The sequence below is a fragment of the Eurypyga helias genome, unplaced genomic scaffold (assembly GCF_000690775.1).
Source record: "Eurypyga helias isolate BGI_N326 unplaced genomic scaffold, ASM69077v1 scaffold3063, whole genome shotgun sequence".
NCBI lineage: Eukaryota > Metazoa > Chordata > Aves > Eurypygiformes > Eurypygidae > Eurypyga > Eurypyga helias.
The window spans coordinates 22,033-44,844 of record NW_010242923.1 but is presented as its reverse complement, the minus strand read 5'-3'; the positions used below and the strand labels follow the sequence as shown (position 1 = coordinate 44,844).

Here is a 22,812-nt window from a genome sequence, read left to right as displayed (position 1 = left end):
GTTGTCTAGCATGGTGTGTGCCAACTATGTTGATATAACTCTGCAAATAAGGGAGTGCGTGTGTGCATATACAACTAGATATGCAACTTTCTGAATAAGTATAAAAAAATCTTGCCACATACAGGTTTATCAGACTCTCATATGCATTTGCCTATGTATTTCATGTCTGATTTCTAAACAGAAATAGATGGGGGACACCATTTTGTTGAAGCATCACATGGACCATTTTCACTGGCAGTCTCCATGTTGTTGGTGTAACTTCTTTTTACTTGTAAGCAAGTGAATGTACAACGACTCAGATTTCATTTCTACTTTATTTAACCTCCATATGGTTGACTGTAATTTGTCCTCTCTGTCCCATGCCTGATGTTAATGATAATACCATTTAGAATGGCAAGAAAGATGCTCTGATTTATCCTTTTTATAACTCAGCTTTGCAGCAGGTGAAGTTGTTTTGCCAGACATTTGCTTGATAGCAGGCATGGATCTTCTCTGCCACTGCTCTAACAGGGCTTTCGCTGAGCTGCAGAGCGCGCCATACCGCTGGCTGTATCTTGTCATTTTTTGTGTGAACATGGTTTAGTCACCCATGATACTTTCCACCCCCACCCCCAATGTAAGGTATATTTTACAAGTGGTTTTAAGTAACATTTTCTATCAGTTGGTTGATAGGATCTAGGCAAAGATGTCTTACAGCAGGCGAGGAAGCCAGAAGTGTCTTCATACAGCTATTTAGATCTTTGATAGGGTAAGGCAAGTATTTCTGTTGTGACTGATCTATAGCAGAGCAGAAATAATTTTTTTTTTTAATTTATGAAGTGTGCATTGAAATTATCTATCTTTAAGCAGCATGCAGAAGCTCTGCTGTTAAAACAGAGATTCATGTCACTGCTGAAGTTGTCAATACTGCAAAACCAGTTAGTTTATCCTATAGGAAGTCATCCTATACACTGTATATACGCAGTGCTGACTACATGTCAGAATTTTCCTCTCCATCTAGATACGTGAAATTAATTAAACCACATTTCTACACGTAATTTTGGAAGTATTTCCTCAATAGTGTTACAATTGTAACTTGAAGTATAATTCCAAATAATAATCTGAAACATAGCAATTCAATACAGTATTTTCATTGTGGTTAATGATGTAAAAATGCTCATTAATATGCATATGTATGAATTTGAACACCACTTCTTCTTTTGCATTTATGACTTAAGTATTGTATATTTGCAGCTGGTTTTCCTATTTTTAAACCACTGCATCTAGGAACTGTACATTATTGCAAAAGATGAATACTTAATGAAAAAAATTCTTAAAATACTTTCTTTGGATTTGCCTTGCCACGAACTTTGATGTTTTGAAGCCACTGACCCAGTTTTTGTAGAGAGATGCTCTAAAGCAAACATGAACCAGTGTAAGGAATGCCTTTTTAGCTCAAGCTGACTGCAGCGTGAAGCTGGAGCTATAATAATGGCATTCCTCTTCTGGCACAGTGCCTACAGGAAATAATTTTTCACTCTTCTGAGAGAGAATTATCAGAGAACATGAAGATGTTGGGAGATATCTCGGGACTTTTGCTTCTTTGTAATTTTAGAGTCTGGATTTAAAAAACAACCTTTATAATTATTTGATCGTCTACATTTAGATGGTTTAGAGTTCTTTGGAGCGTGGAAGTGTAGATCAAATGCTAACCGTTACACATAGACAGAGAAACTGAGAAGTAAACGTAAAGGTCCAGCAGGATGAAAGAGAGGTTGAACAAAATGTAGTATATAAACAAAATACAGAATACTGACACTGTAGAAATGACTGAAGCCTTAGCACACAGAAAACTGCAGAAATTGCCCTGACATCATAAATGCTACCAGCAACAGCTTTATGTTGTGGTTCTACCCTAAAAAATGTTCATATACAACATTTTTTTTTTAATCCCAGGTGAAGACAAAAACAATCAGAACGGTTTTACTGAATTATTTTAGGAATAGGTTTTACCAGTTTTGGACTTGTTTGCCTTTGCCTGAATGTGTACTTGCTTCTTTATTCTGCTTCAGCCACGAACTCGTTTCAAATGTAGGGACACTCCATTCATGCACAGAGGTAATAGAGGTGCTAATGAAGTAGCAGAATTTGATTTTTCAGAACCTTCAGATACCTCTGAAGGAATCCCAGTTTGAATCTTTTAGTCCCTTTTCAGAATGAGACTCTTATTTTAAAAAAGCAATAAACTTTCAATGAGTTTTGAGCATGCATATTAATAGGCACAGTGTACTAAATGATGCTTTGATAGTAAGTGTCATACGACAGCTGATCCCTGCTGCAGTGGTTACTGGGAATAGGGATTAAACATGCCTGGTTTTAAGCCATAGGCTTTCTCACTTATGCACCCAAGTACACATGCTGGAGTGGAGATACTTACTCCTTGCGGTTACTTGCACATTTTCAGGTCGGAGAGGACTCTCGTCATTCAGGACCGCCAGTTTTGCCAAGACCGTCTAGCACATTTAATACCGTCAGCAGAGCTCAGTACCAGGATGTGGTTCCAGTGGGTATGTTGACATACGGCCTGTTTTCGGAGAAGTTCTCTGTGACCAAGTGTGTTACGTCAGTGTGCACTGCTGGGTTTTTTGTTTGGTTGGGGTGAGGGGAAGTTACCATTCGTTCGGATAAGTTGTGTCCATCAGCCTTTCTCAGTTGTTCAGTGTCAACCGGCAGGAATGATACTGAGAAGTGGCTGTGCAGAACCAAGTAACCAATGTAACACGTCTACCTTCCTAGCTCGCTTACTCCTCCTGTCACCACGTAGAGTTGAAGCCACTGAGCCAAGCTGTGTCCTAATTGGACCCCATGTATTCTGGGTGATTTTTCTACAACTTCTGAGCATCTGTTTTGGCAGGATTCCTGAAAGTGTTAATCAGCTTGGAATTAGTCATTAGCTTCTGTTCTCAGTTACATACACACAAAGTTACTGACTTCTGTGCCACCAAGAACAGAATTTGGCTTATTGAATCCAACAGCTGTCACATTGTGCTAAATCAAGATAAATTAATCCGATTGACTATAACTGGCTCTTTGTACTGTGGCATGTTTACTTGAAAATCTCGGCTAATTTAAATCCTTCCCCTGGCCATGGACATGTTGTGCATACACTGCAGGCTCAGCAATTAGTGAGGATTTGATATGGGTGTTTCCAACGACTGTTTAATATTTCAGAATGGATTTCAGTGCAGTTAAAACCAAGGTCTCTGCAATTGTATTCTAGCAGTGAATAGTCTAGTTCAACCTCAGCTAAAGGTGTGAGTGATAAAATACAGAAGAAATTGCTAACAAAATTAGAGCTGCTAATAGTGGGAAGGTCATGTCACAATCGGATTTGGTTCATAATCAAGAAGCATGTTCCCTAAATGACAGTAGAATCAGTAGCCCTACAAGAAAATGTATCAACACAAAACTGCTAAACTTAAAACAGTGACGATGAAGTCTGCTGTCATTAGTGGTCAAAACTCAGAAGGAATGCAGGTCTGTCTCAGTATCACCTTGATGCAGCATGATATTTTTGTTCCTCCTTTCAGCTTACAATGACAAGATTGTTGCGTTTTTGCGGCAGCCCAATATCTTTGAAATTCTACAGGAGCGTCAACCAGATCTTACCAGGAATCATTCACTCAGGTAATAAAATCAGTGAAATCTCCTAGTCCCATTTCTGTTAAAAATGCTAACTGGAATTAGTTTCTCTCATTAAAATTATCGATGGAACATAGCAGATTTTAGACTTTTGCCCTATTCAAACATGTTCATAAAGCTGTGGGAAATAGTTCTTTGTTGTATTCCTGTGTAACTCCTTGAAACAGGGAACAGAGAAGAGAGATAACATGTAATTACCAAATAAAGGTACTTACAATAAAATGTTTGGAACAACTGACCTAAGAGATTTGCTGATGTATTCAGAATGTGCCAAGACAGCTGGATGGCATGGCAAATGTGCCCATTCATTTGAGTATGTGTACAGCTGGGACTGTGAGGAAGAATGGCATTTGGTCTTGTCCTTTAACTTCTCAGTGTGCATTTACAGAAAGGCTGTCCTGACATTATGACCTTGGAGGCGAACTGATACAAATCTGAATTTTAGTGTTTCTCCAGAATTTAAAAAAAGGGCATCTAGAGGTTTTTTGTGTAGTCCAAGGTCTGATGAAGGAAGATCTTTGATGGTTATATGGTGGTTATATCATTGAAATCACAACTCTCATTGGTAACCGCAGGAAGTCATGGATTGCATTCATTTGGAGGGCTGCATGTGTTAGTTAATCCAAGAAATGTCATTCTGGTTCCTGGTGTTGCTGCCCACTAAACGCTGAGAGATTTTGTAATCCACCATTTATTTCCTCAAACCTTGCCGTTTGGGCACTGATGTAAATTGAATTGGGCTCTGGAAGTGTCCAGGTGTCCCTGCGTGGGCACTCTGGGGCCATGCTCCCAGGTAGGCAGGGCATGTTGGCTTTGGCTCAGAGCTGTGCTAGTGGGACTACAGGGCTTCCAGTCTGAACACGCATTGTGATGGGTCAACACTGGTCGCTTGAGTGGGTGCTTGACTTTCAGTACCTCTCTTCAAGAGAAACACTAAATTACATGCTCTTTCTGCAGCCACAGCAATCACCCTGGCAAGCGGGGACTGGGGGGCTCTGGGCACAGCCAGTCTGTGCCCCTTTTTCACCCTGGAATATGCTGTAAAGGTAGTGCAAGTTAACAGGGAATGTATGTTTGGTCAGCTGTTTGAGAAGGTCATCATGTACTGTGGTTTTAGAGATGTATGGCAAGGAATTTGGTTTGTTCCTTTTGCTGAAACTGCTGTGCATGAAACTGTGTTCCAGAAATTCATATTGCAGCTGAAGCTGTGCAGGTGCCTTTTTACACTGGCAGTTGCACAGATAGTGTTTGATGATCTTGCCTTTGTTGCTAGTAGGATGGCGGGGTAGATGGACCTCTGAGCAGGGCCAGTGCTGCTGTTCTTATGTGGAGTTCTTTACTTCTCTTTTACTTCTCTGCTTGTTTGGGGGTTTTCTGCTTCGGAATTGGGACAGTTTTACTACGCGGGTTTGTTTTTTGTTTTCCTCCTGAAGAGTAAAGCTGAATTAGAATTTCTTCACTGTACCATCATAGACCTTGTGTTATACATATAACACACAAATCCTAAAAATCTGTGTGTTACTATGTGTAGAGTTTAGGATGCACAGATTCCACAATAGTGACCAGACTGGGTCTGGGAGGACAGGCGTGTGCTTGGATGAGACAGGGAGAAATAGTACAAGGGTTTTTCTGGAAGATCTCTTAAATGCAGTGTGTTACAAAACCCCCACTTTTAAAATCACAAGTTTGCGTTGTAATGAATGCCTTGCATTTGTACATAGGTTCAAAAAAAGACAGTACCCCTTTAATCAGTTCACTTTTAGAATAGCAGTGTCCTCCTGCAGGGCTCAGCCTCTTCCTTCGAATTCAGGGACACAACTAGTGTGAACTTGAGGGACTGATTTTTAAAGATTTTATTTGTTCTGCTGGCTGGCTGTGCTCCCTGCAGCAGCCTGAGCATTGCAGAGATGAAGGCAACAGGAAAATCATTCATCAGGACAAATGAGCTTTTTGCTGCTGGCTTGGACATGGTGGTGTGGCAGGGAAAAAATAGTTAAGCATAACCCAGAGGTTTTTATGATATACGCTGTACTTTTTTCTTATTGCTGTGGTGTACATTGGTGCCTTATTTGCAAAAGATAGTTTGGAATTCTTTCTTTGCTTACACAGGGAGAAGATCCAGTTCATCCGGACAGAGGGAACACCTGGGTTGGTGCGTTTATCCAGTGATGCAGACCTTGTCATGTTACTCAGGTAGGCACTGCTGTGATGCACATACGGAACAGGCTGTGGCAGCTCCTGAGGAGCCTGTCAGTGAGAGGTGTGTGCTGATTTAGTGGCCTAATCACTTCCCCTTCAGTACTCGGACTCGCAGCTGGGAGAACTACAACTCAAGGGTCATATTTTTTTATTTTCATCATGTTCAGTTTCAAGATGGTAGTTGGAGGTAACATTTTTTCGTAGGAGTGATGGAATGTGGTACTCTGTCTGAGGAAAGGCGAGTGCAAGAGCTGTGCTTGTGATTTATATGGGTTTGCCCAGGCTACCTTTTATTGTCCTGTTGTATCTAGCTCTGATGTCTCAATAGGTGGTAGAGTTTACCTCTGTGCAAGTATGTGCCTTCTACTGCTTCAAGAATGCATCTGTTTGGGAATTCGTGAATGTTCATACTTGACATGCATTTTTATTACCTAATGCCTTGCTGCCTCTTCACTATGGTGTCAAGCATTATCTTCTTTAATAAAGGAAATATTGTTACAGAGTTGGAGAAATGGGAAGCTGCTGCTTTTTAGTATTTTTCATGTAAGCAATCAGCTAAAAAAAGGCAATTTTTTTTCTAGAATGAACCCCTTGTATCTTCATGTTGCATTCTCATCCATTGTAAAAGTGCATCAAGAAATTAATGAGTACATTTACTACTGAATCTAGTGAAATAGGATTGGCTATAGAAGTAGTATTTTGAGGTCCAGTTGCGTAATGATAACTTTCTGGCCCCTGAATGTCTGAATTAATTACAGCTATTAAAAAAATAAGATGTCATTTTAAATTCATGCTTTTTTCCAATGTGAATATTGTTTCTTAAAAACCTATTAAGATTTTTTTCTTCTGATATATAGTGCATGGAGATGGCAGATGTTTTACACAGAAAAGTCTGGCTTCAGACATTTGTTTTTAAATAAAGATTGCATGAATGATTTTGTCCTTGCTCTTTGGCTTTTGTTCTCTCTAGTGTTCTGTTAACAACAAAGACTGGAAATAATTCTTATAGTGGAATTAATGCAAATTCCAAATTTTGATTACGATCTTGTAGAAAAGCACTAATCAATGTAACTAATTTTTAAGAGAAAAGCAGTTGCCAGTGCCTCCCTTGAGTAACTTTTTAATATTCTTCAGATTTTATTTATTTTAATCTACTCTTTTTCCCCCCAAAAAAATCTAGCTGAAAAGCATCGTTTGAGGATTTTCTTACCATTTTTTAGATAATCTAATAGTACCATTGCCCTGAGGACATTATTGATTGTTATCTGTGCATCCATTGGTTTCTTAAAATGTTGGATGTTAAACCACAAGACTGGACTGAGTTATTGTGAGATTATTGTGAGTAAATACTGGTGTAAAATCTAAGGTGGGCTAAGTTAAATACTGGCATTCTGTGTTGATGAAATTTCTTTTCTTACCATTATTTAGTCTCAGTAGAATTTCGCTTTTGACAGTATCTTTCAGCAGGGTGTCATCATGACCCTTCTCTCTGTGAAAACTGCACTCTAATCACGATGACTCAGGCTTCTGGGGCTCAGGGCGTCTGGGTTCTGTATCTAGCTTGGCCGGTTGGATGTCCCTGGGGAAGACTCTACCCATTTCCATGCCTCTGTTTCTTCAGCTTGGGAGGGGGAATGATATAATTGTCCTGTAAAGCCCTCTGAGATGTAGTAAATAATTGGGTAACATCACTATTTCTGGTTCTTTTATTGCTTGGGAACCCTGTACATATTTCACATGCTTCAGTAAATATAAAGTTGCAGCTAACTAAAAACAAACCAACCCCTATGTGTTGAGGGAATGAAAGAGATGCAGTGCATCTCACTTTTAAAAGTAAGAACAGCATTATGTTATGCTCAGGTGTTAAGAAAATACTTTTCAGTTTCTTCTTCCAAACATGTTGTTTGGTATACAACACAAATCATTGTCTTAATTCTTAATTTAATCCAAGATTGAAGTAGCAGTTTATACCTCAGCACATTTTCAGCATCAAAATGTAAGTTAGAGGCAATCAACACGTGGTCATGAATGTAAGAACAACTGCCAGAAAATACCCATTCCAAAAAAAAGCTCATACAAAAAATGTTTCTAGGTATTTGTTCAGTGAACAAACATAGTAAGAAACATATTTTATGTGAATATTGATTTTGTTGTTTGAGGTCTGTAGTAAGTGATTGGCTTGTGATTATTTCTGTAGCGGCATTTTTGAAAATAAATTTTACATATGATCTCAACAGTTGATTCTTATCTCTGTTGTGTTTAACATCCAACATAGGCTTTTGTATCAGATCCATTCTGACGTTAGATACTCTGTCTCTGTTTGGGTTTGCTTGTGCCAATTTTGGGAAAAGACTGAAAGTTAAATACATATATACATACAGACTCTGTCCACACAGACACAGTGATGAGGCTGCAAAATGTTTTCTTGTTTTTCTCTTAGAAGCTGTGTAGCAATAATAGGTGAGGCATGAAATAACTCAATCTGAACAGACTAGATGTGACACCCGTTTCAGCAACAGTGTTAGTATTAAAGAAAAAATAAGGAAATAACTTGTTATGCCAGGAAGCCTGTTGTTCAATACACTCAACAAGTTCAGATGTGGTTCTTAATCCTGGAGGCTTAGAATGTTTGTCTCTGTTCCTGGTCTTCATGCAGTATTGCAGATCTTTTTCCAGGGAAGTGTGATGAAGGTTATTGACCCCTTTGTCATGAGGACACAAGTTTAAAAAAAAAAAAAAAACCCACCACACCAACACCCCCGAAAAAACCTAAACAAAGAAATTTTAAAGGCCAATTAATTATATTTTAACCTTGAAAAGAAATACCATGCTATGTGTATTGACGTCCTACAGAAGTAGTAAATTGCTGTTATCTGGTAACTTGCAAGGTCTGATTGAGGAATCACAATGAAATATGTTGTAGCACTCTAGGTGTGCATAGCGGAAAGAAAGCAGGCTGGTAACTAGAGATTTTTTCCTACAAAGTGAAAAATGCCATTCATTCAAATAATTATGTTGTTTCTTATTTGCTCCTTTTTACCAGCTTGTTTGAGGAGGAGATAATGTCCTATGTGCCGCCACATGCCTTACTTCATCCGAGTTATTGCCAGTCCCCAAGAGGCTCGCCGGTGTCTTCCCCTCAGAACTCTCCAGGTAAGTTGCTCAGGTAGAGCTTCTGCAGGGGCTCTACAAAACCACTTCTCATACTTGGTAAGGACCGGTTCCGGATCAGTAACGTCACTAGCACGCTCCTCCTGCCTTCCCAGAAGTCGGAGAAGAAAACAACAGAAAAATGGTTTGACTGTAATTTTTTGTTTGCTTTCCAAATTGAAATTCATGGCAGCCTAAAGCCAAGAACCTGCTCTTTGGAAAGTAGGACCTATTCCGCTCTGTGATCCCCAGCTTCTAGATGGGTAAAGTTACATGATGCATGTAATGACTTTCCACCTCTCTGAAGATCCAAGTGCTGTTGCTCCAGCAACAGCAAAGATCTAGTCCTGATTTTGGGCAAAGTGAACAAGTGTGATTGCATTTGACTGTCAAACTTGAACCTTTGCCTTGGGCTCACAGGGTGTTTTTCTGGTAGAAAAGATTGGTGTATTACAATTCCATGTGATTTTGTTCTGACTTGTAAAACATGCAAACTTGTTCTTTGCTGATGTGAAACAACCAAGTGACTGCTCATGCCAGGTATCTGATGCCTAGAGAATTAAAAATATGAGCTCTAATAACTGTACCTTAAAATGCCAGAGTAAATGGGGTTGTGGGGCAATGAGTGACAATTCTGTGTAAAGCCAGATTGTTGTCCCTCAACATGAGTTCTAAAGATAACATATTGCAGCTGTGTGGAAATACATGCCAGAATGGAATGAAACTGATACTTCACATATTAACTATCTAGTGGATCAGAACTAAATGATTTCAAATATGACAAGGTCCATTTGACTGCTGAAGGCCAAGTACAGGAATTTGAAGTTTATAGATGTCACTGATCTTAGTTTTCTGAAGAAGATAATAGGCAGGTAAAATAAAATCGCTGCAGTAAACCAGAAGCGGTGTAAGAGGATTTCTACACATTTGAGGACAAAAGTATAGATAATCAGGGAACCTTTGGGATGTAAGCAACTCTAGGTAGTTCCAGACAATAAGAAAATGTTATCAGAGAAGTACTGTAATTTTATGGGCATTTCCCACTCCACAGTCATAAAAAGCTGGGCCTTTCCAAGAAACCAGACTGAAACCATTCATACACATTCTGAGTGGTAACTTTTCCTGCTGCTGGACGTAGGACCTCTGTATGACCTGATCAGAGAAACTGTCCGAACATCTTAATGATTTTATGGCATTCTGCAAAGCAGCCCAGTACAATATTCACATGTATTGATATTTCGGATACATATATGGTTTAGATGTGACTGTTTCCCTTTGTTGAAAGGAAAGGAAGAATGTAGTCTGCATGTATGCATCTTATTTCCAACTGCAAACCTGACAGTCTTTTGAGGATAAACCATTTTGGCTTTCAGAATTCTAATTCCTTCATTACTAGTGCATGTACCAAGGCATGCTGGGCAGGGCTTCACTCCAAGAAAGTAATTTTAAAATGCAGTAAATCTTTAACATGTGGAATTCTTATCTGTTCCTCAAAGAAGTAGCACACAGTAAAGGAGGAACGGTGATGAGTTTAGCCCCATTCTCCTTAAAATTGTAATCTGTGTTTCATAGAAAAAGATAGACCATTGAATCTCCCTGTGTGAATCTGCAAGTATGCATGCTTGTGTTGGTGTACAAATGACTTTTTTTGATGAGAAATTGTAAATAGCCCATGATTTGTATGGAGGCTCTGTGTTTTTTCACCAGCTAAACTGGCTGTGCTGCACTGCACGAGGTTGCATGTTAAGGATCCATTGTTCAGATCGGTCACAATCCGTTGTACTTTCTCTTTTGGAAAAAATGAAGAGTTGTGAAGCTACTCTTTATATCTGTTTTAGAATATAACCTCTTTGAAAATCAAATAACATCATCGCATCACTGGCATTTTTTAGCTCTTCCATTAACATCTTTTGTTCCCAAGGCAGAATTAATCACTATAATTGCCCAGGAATTTCTTGGCATATGCATCTGATTTGCAATGAGGACTTGTCATGTGCTGACAGAATAATATACTGCTGATTTCTGAACCGTGAAGTAATGTGTAACCAGATTTATGCTCTGCGGTATCTCTTAGCGAAAGCTTCCTTCAGGGGTTAAGACTAAAGTATGCTTTTGTTGCGTTTTTTTGGTGACTACATTTTTGTACCTACTTTGACCCAAAGCGAAATAAACAAAGTATGGGAGAAAGGCCAGTAATTAAAAGGCTGTTTACATTTTCAAGTTTCTGTAAGTTCTCTAGATTATTTAGCTGAGCCTACCAGTGGAAGCCCTTGGTGCTCTCAGTAAAAGAGGATAACCACTATAGATTAATAATGACCATGGCTTGTTTGTCCAGAGGGGTCCTGCACGTCCCTGCTGGAGCTCTGAGGATTCTCAGACACTTTCTATTCCTCCCACGCGTCACTCTAAGTCTAGAACACATGGCAAGTGTCTTTCTGGTCAGACGGGTCTTTTAAAGACCTGTGAATGGCGTTCAGTGTTAATACTGATCTCGCTCGTTCTCTCTGATCTCTGCAGAGAGTCTGACTGCAGCTTCTTCCAGCACGACTTCCGCAGGATGTGCTCGTCGCCTTTTCCGTCAGACCCGTGTGCTTTGTGGCTAAGCATGCTGCTCTCTTTTCCCTGCCCACAGGCTGAGCGGATACACGGTCTCACTTTCGAAACCTGAAACCTGCCCTTCTCATGCCTTCACCCATAGTAACAATAAATGTGTCTGGTATTGGCTTACTTTAGATACAAAGAGCTGCAAAAAACCTCACAGAAGGAAATGATTGTCACTTAAAGGACAGAAGCCTACATGTTCATGCTTCCAAATTCTTCGTTGGTATTTGTGTTGTGTTATAGGTCTGTTAGATGGCCACCAGTTGCAGTCAAGTAGTTGGCAACTGTGTATTCTATAGGGCATGAAAAATTTTAACCCCCCTCAGGGTTTTGTTTTTTGGATGTCTACACAGCCATGCAGGGGAGGAATTTAATGTTATAGAAGCTAGGGGTGAGAAGATGAACTTAGAAGGGCTAGGATTAACTGCCTCTTTGGCACACTGTCTTGCAATCAAATCTCTTGAAGTAATTTACCCAGGGAGGCAGTGGAAGTTCTACTGGTTGTAATCAAAGTAGATCAGACTAAACACCTAATCTGCTTGTATATACGAGACTTGTATATGCAGATGTGGGGATATGCCGAAGCTAGGGGTGAGAAGATGAACTTAGAAGGGCTAGGATTAACTGCCTCTTTGGCACACTGTCTTGCAATCAAATCTCTTGAAGTAATTTACCCAGGGAGGCAGTGGAAGTTCTACTGGTTGTAATCAAAGTAGATCAGACTAAACACCTAATCTGCTTGTATATACGAGACTTGTATATGCAGATGTGGGGATATGCCTTTTTTTTGTTTCCCTGCTTTTAAGAAACTGACTCTCAAAACCATTTTTTCCAAAATAAGTTCACTTACAAGACCATCATGTATGTTCCTGCAGTAACATGTGAAAAGTTTCATGAACTTAAATGTGGTAGGCATTCCATTCTTCCAATATTTTTCTTCTTTGTACATCCCTAAGGAAAAACTTGTACTAGGAGATTTCTAAAAATCTCCTTCTTCAGCTTGATGTATTCAACAGGAACACAGCAGAGTACAGTCTGTTTATGCTTCATTTCTGAGTTCTTGTTTTTCCTGATAATATTAAAACCAGAACAGGGCAGAACATTTATTGCATGAACTATTTTAATAGTTAGATGTGAAGTGCACTTGACAAACAGAAGTTAAGTCTTTCCAGTTGATTGTGCTATTTTTTATTCCATCTTCTGCATTGACCTGAATTTGCGCTTCTATGACTTACCTTAAGAAAGGTGATACTATTGGAAATGAGCAACTAATAAGTCTTGGATGCAGAGCACATTTGAAGATACGCAGCTTTTACTCTTTATAAGGAGGTGACTAAACCAAACACATACCATGCCTTTTGCCATTAAGTCTTTTCAGTAGAGGGTGAGGCATTAGTCAGTGCATGTCATGACAGCTCATTCTTTGCTCATTGCTTCCTGCAGGTACTCAGCGTGCCAATGCCCGAGCTCCAGCTCCTTACAAAAGAGATTTTGAAGCCAAGCTGAGGAATTTTTACAGGAAGTTGGAGACTAAAGGCTATGGACAAGGCCCAGGGAAACTGAAGTATGTTGAAGAATCTCATTGAACTGGATTTGTTTCTCAGGCAGCTTGCCTTGCCGTGCACGTCTTCCCATTAGAAGGAATGTAGATGTTATGGTTACCCTTGCGCTTCTGGAAATATAAAGCCTGTTAGAAAAGAGTTAGTGCCAGCAAGTGATTCATAGCAGAGGATACAGCAAGTTCTGAGCACTTCTTTTCTGTGTTTCCTCCAACTATATTTTCATACAAACAATATTACATTGACAAAAACCACTTTGGGAAGAGGCATGCAGAAGAGGAGACATCTGAATTCTTCCATTATCGCAACTGCTATGATATAAACAGTTATATTTTCTCATGTCTTTTTCTGTTGAAAAAAATACATATGCTTACCTTCTGTACATCATTGCCTGTATTGATATCACAGTCCTCTTCAGTAAGGAGGACTCGTAATTAAATGTTACTAAATTCTAAGGATTGCCTTAAACTGCTAATATTTTTACCTCAGCACTCTGAATGCTAGAGTGCTTGCAGTAAGGTCTTCCCCCCTTCATTTATTTGCCAGTCGTGTCATTACATACTGTTATGTTAAGGATCATCATCAGAAGATACTTTCATAATTCTGTAAATTACCAAATCTTGTGCCATTTATCAAACACTCATGGTTTGGTCCTTTCATAGTAGCTGTGAGGCACTAGAACTTTTGTTTAACTGTTTCTTTTGTTTAACTGTTTCTTCTATTGCAATAGGGGGATAGGATTTTTGCTTGTTTGTTGTGGTGGGTTTTTTTTTTATTTCCCCCAGCCAGTCACTATTTACATTTTGCAGGAATTTGTGCAGAGTTCAACTTCATCTGTGTGAGCCTGTTAAAAGTTTCCCACAGCTGAAATGGGTTTAAAATGGTATTGTTTAGGCAGTCTTAAGTGGCAGGACTTGCTCATTATCCTGCCTATAATGTAATGAAATCATAAGGACTTAAAGCTTAATCTATAAGAGTTTTGTCACAAATGCTTGGGCAAATAGCTAGTAGAAGAGGATGGCATTTGCTACCTGCACCTTTTTTTCCTGACCTATTTTTCCATCACACTAGATTTTTAAGGAGAACAACAGCCTGATATTTGAACAGAAGTTTTTCCTGGTTTCCCTTCCTGGGCATACACTGACCACTTTTTTTTTTCCCAAACCAGCACAATTTGCCTACTGCCTGAGCTCTTGTGCTGCCCAGGTGCCTTGCCAGTTCCTGGCCTCCCCACTTCTGTCCCCTCCGCAGGATAGCACAGTGTGCGCATTGACTGATCTCTGCACAAGCAGTAAGGTCAGAAGGGGCTTTGCAAGAGGCTGTGTGGAGGGCTCAGCTGCCTCCAGGCAGCAGCTTCAGTCTGACTGGCTGATCAAACGTACACAGAAGGCAGTATTTGAATAGAAAGCAAGCCAAGTTTCATGAAACTCATTAAACACAGCTTTTTGGCAGAAGATAAAATATTTAAGGGTGATTATTTCACCTCTTATTTTAGATCTTTATGACACTCAGTTTGAGATTTTTTCCTTTGAAAGTTACATTGTGTTTTCACATGTGATGCTTCAGTCTGGGTTTGGATGAACAACTGCCATTCCTTCTAGACTTTCTGTCCTGTCACACTTACACTGGGGATAATGTAGGGGGGTGTGATTCTGGAGTTACCATTCAGTCACTTTCCCATGGTTTTATTTTTGTCCTTGTTAAGAGATTGATTTTTACCAAAAAATGTTAGATTCTTGCTTACGGTAAGACTGATTTAGAAGCCCAGCCTTACAAAAGGATTTTAAACTTAATGAAAATGCCCACTTCAGGACCTTTACCACTGCAACCTTTAACTTAAGGAAGAACCAGGGTAGAAAAAATAAAACTATGCTACTTTGCATGAGAAACATTTTATGGAAATCTAAAGTAGGTCGTTGAGGGAGATAGAGTAACAGACAGAAGATGCCTGGTTGGCATCAAATTATCCAGCAGAAACATGTATATGTGAAGTCGCCCTGTTACTTTGCAGTGTAAGTAGCTGTTTCCAACTGTGGTTCATGTTCAAGAATTGCTGTTTCAAAATTTTTTTGCTCTTCAGATTAATCATCAGGAGAGATCATTTGCTAGAAGATGCCTTTAACCAGATCATGGGCTACTCAAGAAAAGACCTGCAGAGAAATAAACTCTATGTCACATTTGTTGGGGAAGAAGGGTGAGTAGAAGAGAAGTAAATGTTTTCTCAAAGCTCAGAGTGTCTTGCAGTTGCTGTTTCACCAAACTTTTTGTTGTCTAGAGTGAAAAGAGGAAGGCTTGCGGTCAGGAAATGCCACATACATAGGCCTGGAACATACAGCTGTTCAAGATGACTTTTTAGGCCTTGGGAAATGTAACCTACCCTGCCTTTGCAGAAGCAATGCATGTGTTTATGTGGATTTTCACAATAGTTGCTGTGTGTTTCAGAGTGTTGCTGGGAAGGCAAAGAAAAAACAAACTTTCTTGTGTTAGTCATATTCCTTCTTTGTCATTGCTGACATTGTGTCTCCGGCACGTGTTAACAGACAGCTGCCGCTTGTTGGAGGGAGGGTGCTTCAAGAATAGGCTACAGGTTTAATCCTTAATTCAACTCCTGTCTGAGGCAGTGGGAGCTGAAAGCCTTCAGTGCTGCAGGAGGTGCTCACTGCCTTCTCCAGGCCAGGGCCTGTGTCACAAACAAAAGCAACTAGTCTGTTGCTAGTTGTCAAATACATGCAAACAGTCCTGATATTTCAAAGTCACTTCTGAGAGTGCTCTGTCTGCATCTGATGAAAGTCTAACGTGTTCTAGATTGCGAGATGTGCATTGCAAAGCAAGATGTGGCTAGATTTTCTTTGCAAGTGAAACTGGAACAATGTTCTATTTAATGTACTCTTTGCCTCTTTCGTCTCTTGATTTGAGTCCCCTTTGTCAGATCTTAAAGCCTACTGCCTTAGGCACTAATATTTTTATGGATATATTTCATGAGTGTATTTGGAAATACATTCAAAATTTATTCCTTGATGTTTAGGAAACAGCAGCACCCAGCTCTTGGAATGCTGTAGTGTGCGCTATTCGCTATTGCCATGCAATGTGTGAGCCTTTAAAATAGCTGAGTTATAACAGAAATAGCTTATACAAGATTAGATAAAAATTAATCTGTCTTTGAAAATCCCTAAATCCTGGTGTTTGTTTAAAGTTCACCCTGAAGTGCTTAGTGTTAATAAGGACTCACTGAAGTCTTAAAATAAAAACGTTGACAGCTGAGAGCCAAGTGTGGACTTGTTCATATAAATAATATCACCATGCTGTTGGAGGAAAAACTCAGAACTGGAATGGCAAGGCCTGTGCAGGATGAGATTACACTATATTGACAGAGCAGGGTGGGGGATGCAGGAACGAGGCCTGTCTTACACAGCCCTACCAGCCTTGACTTTCGTAGCGACAACCTCGACTCCAGATTTAAAAATGAAAGGGAAAATTTGAAACTCATGCATGAGATCGAGATAGATCCAGATAGACCGTCTGCTTTCATCAGACGTCGGGCTTCTGCATTTCATCACCCAGTACAGCAAGATGAAGGGTGACCTGGAAATCGGGGTGACACATCCTCTTCCCATTATATCCAGCTTTACACAAGACTCTCTTCTTAATGGAAAAGAATGAGTTAATGAAGAGCAAAGTCAAATTAAAATGACGTCAATTCCCTATTTGCAAATCTGTGTTTTGAATGAAGAAAGGATGTGTGCAAACAGTATTGTTTCATCAGAGATGGTGCAAGGTCACAAACCATTTGGCTGGGTGTAGAAAGACAGGCCAGGGTGGAGGAGAGGAGGATGAGGAGGAGGAGGAAGAACAACAACACTAAAAGTTAATTGTTTCCTATTTGCTCCTCCTTTTCCTTTTTGATATTTTTAAGTGAGAGTTGGCTTTTGCATTTCTTTTCCTTTCAGTATAGAGGTGTAAATCTTCAAGTATGGGTAATGAAATCTTCACAACTTAAAACATTTTATGAGCTACTGATTTATTAGTGTGTAAATTAGTTATTGCTGTTCATATGATTTTTATCGTATGTCTCATGATGTTTGTTACCTTCCTTGAACCTTCAGTTTCTGCAGTCATGCGACTGTGGTGCTAGTTTAATGTTTTTACATTCATGCTTCCTGTGGTGATAAGTGAAGAAAATATTGCTACAAATGGTGTGATTCCTTACAGTTATTTTCCCTAAGTTCTATTAACTATTAGCAGAAGCTCTTTTGCATTTAAGAATGGTAAATCTGAAGTATTAATGGTGCTTCCTAGGAGACGAGTCATGTTGCCAACATCATATTACTCTGCTCCTGAATACCCAAGTGCCCCACAGCTGCAGCTGTTGTGTGGTTGCATACCTCTTGTATGAAGTTTTCTCACCCTTGTGCCAAGCCTTTAATTGTGGGATAAATCTGACTGGCAGTGCAGGACTCTCATGACTGATTTATTTAACATGACTCACGGTAACTCTGCATACAGAAGGAGCTGTATGAAACGGCTGGTAGTCAAGCACACAGCTTCTGTTCCATCTTAAGATTTTGTAGTGAGTCTGGTTATCCCAGAAATTTGCAAGAGTCTTCCAGATGACCCTTTAATTGATCCTGGTATTTGTGCCAAGATTAAGATCCAACAGTGTCCATGATATCAAACCGTTTTGGGTTTTCTTTGCAATTTGAGGATGGAATCTGGTCTCCTCTCCAGGGTAAAGATCTGTTTCTGTACTTCACTTCTGAAGCTTAACAGAAGCCAAGTGCTTCCAAATGACTGAGGGGAAAATGCTTTTTGTTCAACAGAAGAAAGAGGCCTCGTCCTCAACTTGATAATGGCACCTACCCTTTATTTTCCTGACAACTTCATCCTCAAAACCATCTCTTGTCTATGTATGTCTTCCGTAAAAAGTTGTGAGCTAAAACCTTGGTGGCAGAAGTCCTGTATGAAAGCTGACCTTCTCTGTGATACTTCTGTCTGTGCGTTGTCTTAGTACAAAAGCAAGACCTTCTTAAAAGTCAGGTATGATTTTCCAACTCTAGCAGAGCATGAACTTAACTCATTTCACTGGTGATCTGCAGCATAATGTCAAAATTCAGTCTTGTGCTTTGTCAGCAGTGAGTTTGTTTATGATTTGGGAAGAAGGGGTTATTTAGATTCCTTGCTCATTAGTACTAGAATCTTGAAATAGCAAAAAATACCAAAGGAAATGCAGTCTCCAAAAGACACTTAAATACACTCAAGTTTGGAAGACAGACAAGAAAATTTTGACCAAGAAAGATAAATCACTGAAGTATTCTGAGATTATATTGCTAGGGAGAATACAAATATTAACCCTTAAATTGTCCTATTGTTACATGTCTGCAAGGACAAAATATGACCATTGTTCATTTTCATTCTTTATTTGTCAGATGCAGATAGGTCTACTGTTGGCACTCTTCATGTTTCTTCCCTCCTCCCCCACCCAGTTATTTGGTTATATTCCTGTGGCAAAGAGGCCATTACAGCTGGAGCCAAAATTTTTGATAGGAGCAGCCCACACAGAGCATTTCATTCCAGTCCTCCAAGCCATTTCAGAATAGCCCCGCAAGGACTTCACATACCTTGGCATTAAGCAATCTGCAGGATAAGGATTCTGGTTAAAATATTACGAGATTGTAATTAAAGTATAGTGTAAGGAATGTAGATTCAACACCGCATTTCTTTGCACACTGCGAACGCTTTATAGTAACGTCAAGTTTCTCTTTAAAGGTTGGACTACAGTGGGCCTTCAAGAGAGTTTTTTTTCCTGGTGTCTAGAGAGCTCTTCAATCCCTATTATGGTTTGTTTGAGTATTCAGCCAACGATACCTATACCGTACAAATAAGTCCCATGTCTGCTTTTGTAGACAATCATCATGAGTGGTAAGAAGTTTTTTCTTCTTGTTTTTCAGATACGTTCTCAGTTGTTCCCACTTGCAGACAACTGCTCCTGTTTGCTCAAACATGTAACACAGACTCTGATATTTTTAACCATCAGCAAAATAATACTTTCTTGGGTTTTTTTTTTTTCCTCTTGTGGTTTTAAATCATCTTATTTCTCACAAGGTCAGCAAATCTGCAGTTTGGAATGTGTACCATGGGATTGTCTCACAGCAAAACTCTCTGCGATTCTTGTACATTAGCAGTCATTTCATGAAAGCAATATTAGTTCCTTGTGCATTTAAAAAAAAAAAAAAAGAATCCAACATTGGCTTTTTGTCAGCTGAGGAGATAAGGGAGATTTCAAACAGGTGTTACTCTATGTAATTTGAATCTTCCTAAAGAGTACAGAGGTCTCCTCAGTGGAGAAAACCAACCTATCTGTTGGAAGGAAATCTATGGAGGTATCTTAATAGGGTGTGGGAGGAGACTGCTGATTACATAGCTCTTGAAGTCTGTACATCCACACATCTAAAACAGGGTTTTTGCATAATCCCATTTTCACCACTCTGAGGCAGTTTAAATCGCCCTCAGTTGATGTAAGCCATGGCATCGCTGTGTCTCTAAAGCTGCACGGTGAATGTTAACAGAGAATCCTGTTGTGTAGCTAGCTAGATTACAGCAAGAGTGGCTTGACAGCTGCTCACCTGTGTAGGACAGATAGGTACTGAGTTCTTATTTTTTGGAAGCCAGTTATGAAGAATGAGTATCAAAGGAATATCATTACTAGTTCTAAAAAGTAGAAAATTGAGTGGTTGGCTCCATACAGTTGCGTTAGTTGAAGCGACTTACCTGTTGACCTCCAGTGCTGCAACAATAAACGGCACATGCGGTATTGGAAAAGCAGAACAGTCGGGCAAAAGGGGGAGAAGAAACCTTATGTGCTCCGTAGCTTCTGCCAGTGTTCTGTATGAATCCCTGGCTTCTGTAGTGCCGGATTGGAGACCCTAGGGGTGAGGGAGGCATGGCCCCTCTCTTTCTCGGAGAGCTGGTGCCAGTGACAGCACTGGTCTTGTACAGCCCCAGGGGGAATTTGGAAAATGCAGCTGTAAGAAGCAGTTATGCATGGAGGGGGAAGGCTGTGCATGTTATATCCTCTTGAAAACTGTGTACAGGCAGGTATAGTAAAGCCCTAATCTTTCCAAGAAAAATGTTGGTAAAAATGGATAAACAGAGTTTGAAAAAGAACACTAGACTTAAATCCTGTTCAGAGATGTGGTAGGTCTTTCACGATGGATCTTTATTCTCATGGGAATATTGGCAAAGGCCCTGCTGTTTCAAAGCCGCTGCCATCTGATCTTAAATCTGTCAAACTCCCTCCCTCCCCCCCAAACCTTCCTTACACACCCAAGAAAATTAAATTAATAGGGGAAAAGAGGGAGAGGGGAGAGAAGGAGATAATTTAGATCCTACTGACATATGGCTGGAAAGCAGCAAAAAAGCTCCCAGCCACTGCTCGCGACCATAACTACAGAACTCCATAATCACGAGTCAGAAGAGGGAGCAGGGAGCCACTGTAAGCAGAAAAGACAGACAATAAGAACTGTCAGTCTGGGAAAGGGCAGAAAAACCTTTGGCCTCCCAGTAACATGCAAACAAGTAAATTGTATATAGGGTGTGTAAAGAAAAGAGACGGTGGCTATTGTTTTGGAATATACGCTTGTGTAGAGGCCAGTCTGGCAGTGGTTGATTGGGTTAATATGGATTTGACATTTTCGACAAGTTGCAATATAGGTATCTGAGGGATTTTCCATGCCCTGCAGACTTGCTGTTTTGTTTTTTCTGTGCCTTACTGAGAATGTAGAAGAAACATAAGAGGGGGAAAAAAAAAACAACCCCAAACCAAACACCCAGATACTGCAATTCAGACACAGCTATCTGATTTAAAAATGCTGTTTGGAAATATATGTAAGATTTGATGACAGAGCAGTGTACAAACCACAGAGCATCAGTACAATGATTGTAACGCTTTCTCTTCCAGGTTCAGGTTTAGTGGTCGAATTCTTGGTCTTGCTCTGATACATCAGTATTTGCTAGATGCCTTTTTTACACGACCTTTTTATAAAGCCCTCCTCCGAATGTGAGTAGACTTGTTCTGTCTCCTTTGTTGTCTGGTTCCTTCCCCATGCCATTTTGTGTATTGATAAATTATGATGTTTTATCATCAAGGACAGGCCATTATTTATAATTTAATAATTTCATTTCAATTCAGGACTTTCTGAAAAAGTTTACTTGTTTCTGCTTATGGTAATTAGCCAGTTACCTACTAACTCAGAATGTTGCTTCTGATCAGTATGAAAACCTCATGTTTTGTTTTAGCCATGTTGTCAGCCTTCTTTTACAAAATCTTACGTTTGAAGTTGTACAATGAAATGCTGTTTTATTCCAGATATTAATAGAGTTCTTACTCATTTGTTTGGTGATGACTCACAGGATGGGATATGAATCACTTCATAATTTAGACTGCAAGACCCACTCTCAGAGGTAGACTGATTGTTGGCAAGCTCCATTTTGAAGAGCTTTATTTTTATATACTTTAGACTTTGTTTTTAGAACTACTCCTCCTGTTTTGGCTGAAACAATGAGAGCTGCACTTTCTCAGCATGTCTGGAATTCATGGAATAATGAACTTAAGGTTCATTCACCTTTTGTCCTCGAGTTGAAAGCTGGTTTTGAGAAGTCTGCAAGGATATTTTTTGTGTGAAACATCATACAGTATAGTATTGTGGAGTAACGCATGCACTCCTATTGCATATGTATTTTAAAAGTACCTGCATGCTAACAGCATCATTTTGGTAAGAATGACGACTTACCCCAAATGGACTTCAATACTATTACTGTGTGACTGCCAAATTAAGTTAGTTCTTCAACTTGGTGGTTCTCGAAACAGTAGAATTAAAAATTACGGGGCAGCCACCTTTGTACACAGCCTAATTCATGCAACTTCCCCATCCAAGCCTTGTACCTGGGCTTTCCTCAGAACTGATGAGCCATCCAGACTGCCTCTGCAGATGGGACATTGTGCCCCATCCATCACCTTTGATGTAAGGGCTGTTACTGCAGGGTGTCACTTCAACTACACTTAAGCGTCCAAATAAAAGTACAAGTCTTTTTTCTGACTTTATAGGGACCCAAACATAGAAGCAGGCAGGGAACCCTGCAGCTGAAAAGCACCTTACTTAATGCATAGCCCCAGTGTCCTGTCACACAGAACGGGATTCAAGGAGTTAAGAAGAATGGCAGAAATTACCACCATGGTATTAAGTATTAGCAACAGCTGCCATGTTAAAACTTGGAGTAGTAACTATTGAAAACAGCAAGGGGCTGTTGGCTTATAGGTTGGTTTTGTAAAAGAAGGATTGGGTAAGGGGAAATAAGACAAAAAGTAAACAGATATCTCTGTGATAAGCAGGGTATCTGCACAATGAAGAGACAAGAGAGGTGTCAGTATAGTCACATAAGCAAAAACGATAGTAGTTGCTTGGTACAAAAACTTACCATTTCTTTTAGGATTTGAACTTTTTGTCTCTTCAGTCTATGTATTTCCATAATTCCAAAATATTCATATTCCAAAATAATGTCCCAGGCAGCATGGGACAGATCCCTAAGCTTAAGAAGAAATGTATGCAAATTAATAATTTCTGGAATT

The 22,812-nt window shown here is 39.7% G+C and overlaps 1 protein-coding gene across 1 annotated transcript in view; it reads left to right on the top strand.

Moving 5' to 3' along the window:
• The window catches only part of HECW2 (HECT, C2 and WW domain containing E3 ubiquitin protein ligase 2), a 99,199-nt gene that overhangs the window by 66,927 nt on the left and 9,460 nt on the right, over positions 1–22,812 (top strand). The window contains exons 15-22 of the mRNA XM_010149206.1: positions 2,444–2,546; positions 3,570–3,666; positions 5,791–5,874; positions 8,924–9,033; positions 13,075–13,195; positions 15,271–15,384; positions 18,954–19,106; positions 21,145–21,243. Of these exons, the coding sequence (XP_010147508.1) occupies positions 2,444–2,546; positions 3,570–3,666; positions 5,791–5,874; positions 8,924–9,033; positions 13,075–13,195; positions 15,271–15,384; positions 18,954–19,106; positions 21,145–21,243 (881 nt within the window). The remainder of the gene's footprint in view (positions 1–2,443; positions 2,547–3,569; positions 3,667–5,790; positions 5,875–8,923; positions 9,034–13,074; positions 13,196–15,270; positions 15,385–18,953; positions 19,107–21,144; positions 21,244–22,812) is intronic.